We start from the raw sequence: 10933 nt of genomic DNA on the forward strand, positions 1-10933 counted from the left end.
CCCTCCCCAACCCCCAACCTCCACCCCGGCACGGACCCCCTCCCCAACCCCCAACCTCCACCCCGGCACGGACCCCCTCCCCAACCTCCACCCCGGCACGGACCCCCTCCCCAACCCCCAACCTCCACCCCGGCACGGACCCCCTCCCCAACCCCCAACCTCCACCCCGGCACGGACCCCCTCCCCAACCTCCACCCCGGCACGGACCCCCTCCCCAACCCCCAACCTCCACCCCGGCACGGATCCCCTCCCCAACCCCCAACCTCCACCCCAGCACGGACCCCCCCCCAACCTCCACCCCGGCACGGACGCCCTCCACAACCCCCAACCTCCACCCCGGCACGGACGCCCTCCACAACCCCCAACCTCCACCCCGGCACGGACCTCCTCCCGGCACTCCCCCGGAGCCCAGCCTACTCTAACCACCCCCCCCCCCCCCCCCCCCCCCCCCCGCCGCACACACACACAAGCCGAGACACACCTCTCCTCAGGCAATCAGTCTGCGGCCACGCCATTTCCTGCCCAGAGCCAACCCCCCAGGCCGTCACTCACCTCCTCGCTGGTCGGCGTGAGCCTGGAGCACCGGGTCACGCCGATGAAAAGGAGGTTTGATTGACGTCGACGTGAACGGTCATCACGTCGACGGGACTTCGGCCCATCCGGAAGGGAGAATATAGGCAGGCCGAAAATCGGCTGCCTTGCGCAGACCCGTGACATTCTCCGCGGCAGCGGCGCCATTAACGCCCCGCCGACTTTTCTCCCTTCGGAGACTTCGGCGGGGGCGGGGGCGGGATTCACGGCGGCCAACGGCCATTCTCCGACCCGGCGGGGGGTCGGAGAATGACGCCGATAAAGTGACAAAACTATACTTGTGCAATCCTAGACCGGGGCGTCATTCTCCGACCCCCCAGCGGGTCGGAGAATGGCCGTTGGCCGCCGTGAATCCCGCCCCGCCCCCGCCGAAGTCTCCGGTACCGGAGATTGGGCGGGGGCGGGAATCGGGCCGCGCCAGTTGGCGGGACCCCCCGCTCAATTCTCCGGCCTGTATGGGCCGAAGTCCCGCCCAGAAATTGCCTGTCCCGCCGGTGTAAATCAAAGCTGGTATTTACCGGCGGGACCAGGCGGCGTGGGCGGGCTCCGGAGTCCTGGGGGGGGGGGCGCGGGGCAATCTGACCCCGGGGGGTGCCCCCACGGTGGCCTGGCCCGCGATCGGCGGGCGGGCCTGGCCGTGGGGGCACTCTTTCCCTTCCGCCTCCGCTCCGGCCTCCACCATGGCGGAGGCGGAAGAGACTCTCCCCCACTGGGCATGCGCGGGAAACTGACAGCGGCCGCTGACGCTCCCGCGCAGGCGCCGCATTTCCGCACCAGCTGGCGGGGCACCAAACGCCATTTCCGCCAGCTGGCGGGGCAACAAAGGCCATTTCCGCCAGCTGGCGGGGCGGAAATCCCTCCGGCGCCGGCCTAGCCCCTCAATGTTGGGGCTCGGCCCCCAAAGATGCGGAGCATTCCGCACCTTTGGGCCGGCGCGATGCACGTCTGATTGGCGGACATCGCGCCATTGGGGGAGAATTTTGCCCCTGAAGTAGGACATAGACGTTGTAGGGGGATTGAGCCACTTCACTGTTATGGAAACAGACTTGACAACAAAGTAACTTTGTGAGACTGCTTTTCCAAAATAAAGTCAGAACAGGACAAGTTTTTGAGTTTCATCTAAACTATAGCAATAAACCCAGGCAGTGATTTACAGTCTAATGCGAGTTATATATTTCCCATATGAGAACTGAGCAGAGAACACACAATATGGTTGCTAACCCTCCCAGTAATGGCCCAGAGTCTCCAGTTTCCAATAAAGTTAAATGGTAATATTTTTATCCACAACCTAGTAATCTATAAGGGCAAGAAATTTTTCAAGCTCAGCATTTTAATTCCATTTTGCATTTGCTAAACTGGAGGGACAAAAAATTGGCTTTGAATCTAGCCTTTCTGAATCAATGGGCTCCGCGTCTTTGGAGGCTGAGCCCCAACATTGAGGGGCTAGGCCGACGCCGGAGGGATTTCCGCCCCGCCAGCTGGTGGAAACGGCCTTTGTTGCCCCGCCAGCTGGCGCGGAAATGACATGTCGGGGCGGCGCATGCGCGGGAGCGTCAGCGGCCGCCGACAGTTTCCCGTGCATGCGCAGTGGGGAGAGTCTCTTCCGCCTCCGCCATGGTGGAGACCGTTGTGGAGGCGGAAGGGAAAGAGTGCCCCCACGGCACAGGCCCGCCCGCGGATCGGTGGACCCCGATCGCGGGCCAGGCCATCGTGGGGGGCACCCCCGGGGTCAGATCGCCCCCCCGCCCCCCCCAGGACCCCGGAGCCCACCCACGCCGCCTTGCCCCGCCAGTAAATAGGTACTCTAATTTACGCCGGCGGGACTTCGGCCCATTCGGGCCGGAGAATCCAGCGGGTGCGGCCCGATTCCCGCCCCCGCCGAATATCCGGTACCGGAGACTTCGGCAACCGGCGGGGGCGGGATTCACGGCGGCCATCGGCCATTCTCCGACCCGCTGGGGGGTCGGAGAATGACGCCCAGTATCCTTCAATTGTGTGCCACTATGGACTCTTTAAGCAGATTGTGAGCAACATCTCTCGTGAAGGAAGGCTATAAGCAGGTTATCTTGTGGGTGGGATCTAGAGAGCAAAAAGTGGCGTGGGGGTAGGGGAGTGATGCTAACAAGGGCAGCATCAGTTCCTGTTTTCAGCTTGTTCCTCAAATAGCAACCTATTCTCAAAGGTTTGGTGAATTATTGGCTTGCTTATATTTGCTCTCCAAAATATGGAACAATTGTGCAAAAATTGCATTTTAATTCTGTAAGGAAGAGCTAGGACAGTGAATTCAGTTGCACTCAGATCTGATTATAAGCATCTTGCTGTTCTCTTCCACCTGGTTGCACACACAATTAATGCCTCTGAAATAAAGATTGTTCAGGATGGCCCACGATACTTTATGCCCAGCAAGTTACCAACTTTCAAACAGCAAGTTCCGTATTAAATAAAGCAAAGTAACAACTCACATTCAAGAAGTGCCATTCACAACATCAGGATGTCCAAAGCATTTTTGAACCAATGTTTTTGAAATGAAGGGTGCGATCCAATGGACACACTGCGTCGGGATAGCAGCTCGCGCACGGCACAACGTGGCCGGTGAAAGACGGGTGACCCCGTTCCGCGGATCTACCTGTCTTGCCACGCCTCACAAGATTCAACGCAATTTCACGAGATGCTGCAATGTGGATCACACCCACATTTTAGAAAATCTGTTTTTTAGAGCGAGGCAGTAAGCCTCACTAATGCAGTGTTTTTCAAACTTTTTTTTCCGGGGACCCATTTTTACCAACCGGCCAACCTTCGGGACGACCCGCACTGGCCGACCTTCGCGACCCACGCAGGCCGACCTTCGCGACCCAAGCTGGCTGACCTTCGCGACCCATGCTGGCCGACCTTCGCGACCCACGCAGGCCGACCTTCGCGACCCAAGCTGGCTGACCTTCGCGACCCATGTTGGCCGACCTTCGTGACCCACGCTGGCCGACCTTCGCGGCCCACGCGAGCAGACCTTCGCGGCCCACGCGAGCAGACCTTCGCGGCCCACCATTTTCTCTTACCCTGTTTGCTGCTGACAAAAGGGAGGAATCGCAATCGTGCCCAAAGCACGTGATGACTACATTCGGGGGGGGGGGGGGGGGGGGGGGGGGGGGGGGGCGGGGGGGGGGGGGGGGGGGGGGGTTGGGGGGGGGGCGGTGGGGGGTGCGACCATATTTAAAAAATGCGACCGCAGTGCGTATGCCTGCCCGCTTATCGGTGCGCATGCGCAATTGGGACCCGTGCCTCGTTATCCTGCACCTGCGAATGTTGGAAGGCAATGTGGTAAAATCCCACCGACAAAGAAAAATGTGAAGAAAACAGCTCAGGGTGAAGCATTAGCAGACAATGAGCCAGGAACCTGCCTTCTGGCAAAGTGCCCACAAATGAAATGAGAGCCAATCATTTTAATCAGAAAATAAAACGAATGTCAGAGTTTTTTTATTTCCAAGGAAATTCATGGCAAACATTGTAGGATTTTATATTGGAATATCATACCTGCAGAAACAAAGTTAGCTATCGAAGTTTGCAGAAAGGGTTTTTAAGGGAGACATATGAACCAGGCAGCATTACCCTTTATTAATAAGCAAAAACAAAATCCAAATTTATAAAATAAAATAGAAAAATAAATGCTTGGCATACTATATCATATAAATTCCTCATATTAATGGCTAACTCTACTAAAGAATTGCACAATATTCTAAATAATGCTGTTGCAGCTTCACTAATTTTTTATCTCCATGTACAATGCAGAAATAACAATGGCATTCTTATTAATAACATTTCCTAAAGCTTTTGATTAATTTTTGGAATAGCAATTCAGTCCAAAACAATGCTAAATGTATCTTTGTTTTCAAACATCTGATGGTTGATGTTCTAGGAATATATGGTGAGGAGGGACCGTTAGCCCTTGAGTCTGTTATTTAGCTCATTACTTATCGGTACCTCAGCTTAATTTACCACCTGAGCTTCACTTTCCTTTATGCTTTTGCCCAACAAAAATGCAAATAAGACATTGTAACTGAACATTACTAAGTATCATCAGCACTCAGCTTACAAGCAATATAAAACAAACGTTGGGTCAGAATTGACATTCTGTGACATATCATTATCACCTAATATAAAACATGCTAAAGATGCCTTGGGCATGGAACATCATTATTGCACACACGTTTCAACTAACTGCCTTATAATAGACTGGGAGTCTTCACATGAGACTAGGAATTATGAGCAAAGCTTTCACTTTGGAAGCCTAGATCTACCAGTGCTTTCAGGTATCATATTATTGCTGCATTTCAAGGTAACGTACTGCGTGTATTTCTAAATAAAATTGTGCCATTGTTAAGCACTTAAGCCTAGCACATAGAATATTTCAAAGCACAGCACACTTAGATAAGTACTAAAAAAATTGAAAGATCATAGGATTATAGATAAAATATTCTGATTAATTCTAAAATGTCATTCCCGGATAGTCTGATTCAACTTGAGAGCTATGAATGACTTGGGAACTTAGTTTACAAAGTGAGGGTACATTCATTGTTAAAGCTGACTTTCTAATCATGGGCTTTAGCAGTTCGGAGAATTCAAACATTCAACAAAATTTTGACTTGATCATATGATGGACAGGAAATTTAAGGTCTATCGGTAAGAAATAAGTGACTCGGAGGTCAAAAGATACAGCAAAAATACAAACATTTGTTTCCATGGGTGAACAATGGTGTCTTGTTTTCGTCCCTTACTCATTTAAGTACTGCCAGTCTCCATCTTGTTACTTGAAAGAAACAAAAGATAAGAAGAAAATATAACCTCATACTACTGGCATGATCCTGTTAATAAACTGTTTATAGCTATGACTAGATACAATGTTGGAACACTCGTTCGGAAAGAAAAATATTCGCAAATATCAAGGAAAAGAGTCATATCAAGCCCGAGAGAAAAATCAACATGAAAACTAACAAAGAAAGGACAAGCAAGGGAGAGATAAAAGACGTGTTTTAAGCAAAGAAACCTAGGTGTACATTCAGAGTTCATGGGTTGAACAATGTGAAAGCAAGGATGTGGTAAATCAGAAATTAGTTTAAAGTTGATGTCAAGATGTTAGGAAGGGACAAAATCGAAAGGCCCTCAGGACTTCCTGTGTATTTTTGAGATCCTGGGAGAGGATAAGTTAATGTAGGCTGTATTGGTTTGGCTTTACAGTGCAGATGCAGGGATAAGGAAGGTGCTGCAAGCAGAGGAACAAAATGTACAAAAGCCAAAGGAATTCTCAGCCTAGAAATGTTAATAACATTGAGAAAGAAACAAATGGATGAGCGATGTTGAAATTAGAAAATAGGAGCGAGAAAAGGAATGCATATTCATCATTATGCATTATGAGAAAATTACCCCAAATTATGGAGCAGGCATGACCAAAGGCAGGTCAAAGCTGATTTTGTTGGAAAATAATGGCTTGCTGTTAGAAAATAATCCTGCAGAATGGACCATTAGCATAATGACTCAAAGGAAATTTCTCAGCAAAAATCTAGTACCTTTAAATGATGTTTATTACATTATGCCTTTTGATACAACAGAATCTTAAAGTTCAACAATATAATCATTAGCTGGAGTGCACTTGATCTTCTGTATTTCTCGTTGCAGTATCAGATTTAAGCATCATATTCTCAGGTGCACTGTTGTACTGTGTATGCTGGAGTGTCAGATGTAACATGTTTGTAATAAGGTGTTATCAGCTGGAGATAAAGCTGGCCAGTACCATCATATTGACTATTTTTCAGAGAGCACTGATGGCATCATGGTGTTTCTGATTAAAGGAGTTACAAAGTGGAAGGATGCAGAACTAACATTCAACACAAAGAATGATTTTATGTTGATTACTGTAATTATCTCATTCAATAACTCCCTTAAAACAAGTTTATCACGTGTCCAGGCTCACTGTTTTAACAGTAGGTACTTTCACCATGCTGCAAGGGCATTGGTTTTGATTATGCCTAAGTGGAGACCCGTGACCATGCTCTCCATTTCCGTTGAACCAATGTGGAGCAAGTTATTATCGGAAAAGAGAGAAACCTACATGTTTGCTATCTTCAACAGGGGCTCTCAAAGGGGACCTCAAGGAGAAATTTAAAATAACTTGTTCACAAGTGCAGTTGGGTCTGGAATGCACTGCCTGGAAGTGTGGTGGAGACAGATTCAATCAAGGCATTCAACAGGGCATTAGATAATTATTTAAATTGAAATAATGTGCAGGGGTATGGGGAAAAGGCAGGAGAATGGCACGAAGCCATAATGTTCACTTGGAGAGCTGGTGCAGCCATGATGGGCCGAATGGCCTCCTTCAGTGCTGTAACAATTCTGCGATTCTGTGACTCTGTGAAATAGTCAGCCAAGCAGATAACAACCAAATAACATTAAATTCAACTCACTTAATCTCTCTGATCTTTCTTGGCACCCAACGTGCAACTGGATTAGAACAGATGGCTCCTTTTTCCACTGTGTAGAAACTGAAATAGCAGAGAAATGAGAACATCTTTAGAACTCTGAAGTATATAAATACAAAAACTTTGTGCGCAGTTTAAGTAGATAATGACTGGAGACATGAGTCATCATTGATGTGTGAAGCTTTATTTTAATGGTTGGATATGTATTGGGATAAAGACAGGATGAATTCCAAACTATAAGTAGACATGCCATGATATTACTTCCTGCTTAAAGACAAGACGGACTTGTCAACAATGGTGGTGGGGAAACTTGATAGAAAAAAGGAAGTGTTAGTGTAGAACATTTGAACAGATGTGACAGAGGTGGAGATGCTGGGAGAGTGGAATAGAGTCCTTTCAGGCATGAGGAAGTGTCATCAAGGTAGCTATCAATCGGCTTAAGATGGTTAGTGATTGATAGCCTGTTCCCAGCAATGGAGACAGAGACGTCAGGAAGGGAATGGTCAATTCAGAGATGGATCATATTGTGAGGGGAGGGTGGAAATTGGAAGGAAATCCGCCAAATTTTTCCAGTTCAGAATGAGAGGAGAAAATGGCACCAATACAGTCATCAATTTATTGGAGAAAGAGCCGAGGGATGGGACTTGAGTAGGAATGGAACAAAGAATATCCTACATATCAGGCAGGCATAGATATAGCTAGAACACATGTGGGTACATAAAACAATACCTTTTATTTGGAGGAAGTGAGTGGAGTTGAAGGAGAAGTTGTTCAGAGTGAGAACAAGTTCAACCAGGAAGAGGAATATGTGGATGGAAACTGGTTGGGCCTCTATGTAAGGAAGAAGCAGAGAGCCCTCAAGACTGCCCTGGTTGTGGATGGAGGCGTGGAATGATTGGGAACTGGACGATTGATGCTTATTCAGAATGCACATGAGAAGACACTTATTTTCATAACAAAAGCATTTACTAGATTTTATAAAGTGCCTGTAATATATAAAAAGGTATGATGAGTAATTAATGTTGGTACTATTAGTGACAAACATTCAAACATTTGTGCCACTCTCCTAGATGGGCATATAACATGTGTCCAAAATTTGTGGTTTCACTATTACACCAGAGTTGCTAACCCATTTAAAGTGAATGACAAATATACATTCGACAGAGAAATGTCCTGTGGCAGCTTCTGATCTCTGTTAAAATTGGCAGTGGTGACCTCTAAGCTAATATGTGATCGAGTATATCACTTTAATGTTTCAGTTGCATGAGCTACAAGGAGATTTGAATATCAGTTTTGTAGTCGTCAAGGTGGGAAGCTCACTCGTCCACCCATTTTGATGCAAACACTGTTTTGTTCACTTCAAAACCCTTTGTTCAAATAATGTCCTCTCCCAACATATGCCAAAGTGTTTTGGACTGCCAAAACATTTCTTGTCCTTTGTACTTTACAGGAAACCAGAAAATACCACAAAGTTACTGATTATTTTTCAAGATTCACCGTGTCAAAAAAAATGGGTAATATCTGTTGGAAATCCCCCCCTCACACCATCCTCCCCACTGCTATGCGAGTGCATGTTTCAATTCACCGATGCTTTACGGTATATTTGCTTGCTCCGATATTCTCCCTTCGGACATACTCTCCTGAAAATGGTTAACATGGCTGGCCAAACCAGCTGCCCAACATCTCATGATAACTCAATACACAAGCCTGGCCACAGCACCATAGAATCAAGGGGCACTCTTCCAAGCAAAGTATTTTCCCGATGGGCCAAAGGGCCTCTCTTTGCGCTGGAAAACACTAAGGGCGGGATTCTCCAATCCTGTCTGTTGCCACCTGGCTGCAAGCGAGAACGAAGAATTTGGCGCTTCAGCCAAAACGCCATTCACTTTCAGCTGAACCAGAGAACACAACTGCAAGTTGTTTTGGCGTATGACTTGGGCCCGCCAAGATGGCATTTGTTGCCCAAGCAAAATACCCGCTTTAAAACAAAACTAGCAATTCCAGGAGTCATACTATTTGAGAACATACCCAGTCCTAAAGTTTCAGAGAATTATTGGAGCTCTGCCCAGGAACAATTGGAGCCTTCAGGGAAAGAGGAGAACATTTCAGAGAAAAAACAAAGCAAAACACAAGGATTTTCAAAAGGTTCAATTTATGGGTGTGTTAGCACGGTGAATATGTTGCAGGACTAATATCCTAGAAATCTGATCCAGAGATATGAGTTCAAATCCCACCGTGACAGCTGAGGAATTTAAATCAATTATTTGGTATCATTAATGGTGGCCACGGAAGTACCCAATTAAGGTAAAAATCCATCTTGTTCATTGATGTCCTTTAGTGAAGGAGAATATACCATCCTTACCTGGTCTGTGATTCCTGAATCATAAAAATGTTGTTTGCTCTGAATTGCCTTCTGTGATGGCCGAGCAAGCCACTTGGTAGTACTCAAGAGGGCAACTCACTATCACCTTCACAAATGCAATTAGAATGGCCTAATTATCAGCAAAGTCACAAATAGGGCAGAATGGCACCATGGCTTCACAGCGCCAGGGCCCCAGGTTCGATTCCTGACTTGGGTCAATGTCTGTGCGGAGTTTGCACGTTCTCCCCGTGTCTGCGTGGGTTTCCTCCGGGTGCTCCGGTTTCCTCCCACAAGTCCCGAAAGACGTGCTGTTAGGTAATTTGGGCATTCTGAATTCTCCCTCTGTGTACCCGAACAGGCGCCGGAATGTGGCGACTAGGGGGTTTTCACAGTAACTTCATTGCCGTGTTAACGTAAGCCTTCTTGTGACAATAAAGATTATTATTAAACTCCGAATGAATAAAAAAATGTATTGAACCTTTGAAGATGGTTTGATTAAATATAATTACTTACATTACAGCTTCCACACAAGGACTAAGGGCATTCTGTATCCTGTAATGTGTAACGTTATAGGGAATTCTTTTTGAAGACACTCGCTTGCAACAGCTTGTGATAACCCTGCTTGGCCGGAGATCTGAAAAATAAAAGAGTACTGCTTTAAGTCCAAGTTGAGCGTACACAATGATGATTTCATCAAGCGGGCTCGCTCAAATAAAAATCCCCTGTTTGTTCATCATGTATGGAAGATATTTTAAAAATGCAAAACTTACATGAGTTGCTTGACACAAGGATGATCCCAAACAGCATAAAAATGACAGCGATTTGGTGCAATCGACTGGAATGCATTGTAAAATCTCTGAGAAGTTTCTGTTTTCTGCACCCCGACTCTTCAGCAGTAGCTGTTGCAGTGAGGTTAGAAATGGTTGTACCCTCGTGTGTTTCTCATGGTTAGCTTATTTCCCTTTTCGCATGATTATCACAAAAAGCACACCGGAAGACAACGGCAGTTAATGTCAATTACGTCAGCGTGGTTTCATGCGAATGAAGTGCTACTTTCAAGGTTTGAGGTAAAGGTAATCACTCACTTTTGCAAATCAGAACAAGTTCAGCTCTTTTGACTGCTAAGAAATGTTTCATTGTATTTCAAGTATTCATCTCTTCTCTCACAATACATTTCCAAATGCTTTACTTTAATGAAATCCTACTGTTGTGTTGGGTGCTCTGCTACACAGACGAACCAACACGGTTGCGGATGGTACAATTCAGTTTAATTACTAACTATATTCACAATGGTAAACTGGTTACTGTGGTTCGTTCATTACCCTTGAATCTGTGGACCTATCCCTAACACTATCTTGGAGTGGCACTCAGCACATGGTGGATGTCTGAGTGGCTTGCTGTGAGCTCTGTGCCCTGAGCTGTCTCCTGCTGGAATGAGCGGGAAGTGTCGTGTTCCCCGTTTTATAGTGTGTATGCTCTTGTCTGTGATTGGCAGTGGTGTTGTGCGTGTATT

General features: G+C 47.0%; 1 protein-coding gene across 1 annotated transcript; it reads right to left on the reverse strand.

Annotated features, from left to right (window-relative positions):
* Window positions 1-4040: 4040 nt before the first annotated feature.
* On the reverse strand, window positions 4041-10356 carry LOC140389965 (eotaxin-like). Its single transcript, XM_072474680.1, has 4 exons — window positions 10191-10356; window positions 9934-10054; window positions 7044-7121; window positions 4041-5392 (listed from the first exon to the last, which is right to left on the reverse strand). Exons 1-4 carry the CDS (start codon window positions 10264-10266, stop codon window positions 5365-5367), a joined length of 303 nt encoding a protein of 100 aa, XP_072330781.1. The 5' UTR covers window positions 10267-10356; the 3' UTR covers window positions 4041-5364.
* Window positions 10357-10933: the final 577 nt, after the last annotated feature.

The sequence above is a fragment of the Scyliorhinus torazame genome, chromosome 14, assembly GCF_047496885.1.
Source record: "Scyliorhinus torazame isolate Kashiwa2021f chromosome 14, sScyTor2.1, whole genome shotgun sequence".
Taxonomy (NCBI): Eukaryota; Metazoa; Chordata; class Chondrichthyes; order Carcharhiniformes; family Scyliorhinidae; genus Scyliorhinus; species Scyliorhinus torazame.

What these genes read in the sequence shown, in the direction of transcription:
- LOC140389965 (XM_072474680.1), bottom strand. Translation starts at nt 10,266, where the DNA reads ATGCATTCCAGTCGATTGCACCAAATCGCTGTCATTTTTATGCTGTTT. An exon ending in CCTTGTGTCAAGCAACTCAT is followed by an intron (nt 10,055 to 10,190) that starts GTAAGTTTTGCA and finishes TTTATTTTTCAG; the next exon opens with ATCTCCGGCCAAGCAGGGTT. An exon ending in CCTTGTGTGGAAGCTGTAAT is followed by an intron (nt 7,122 to 9,933) that starts GTAAGTAATTAT and finishes CTGCTATTTCAG; the next exon opens with TTTCTACACAGTGGAAAAAG.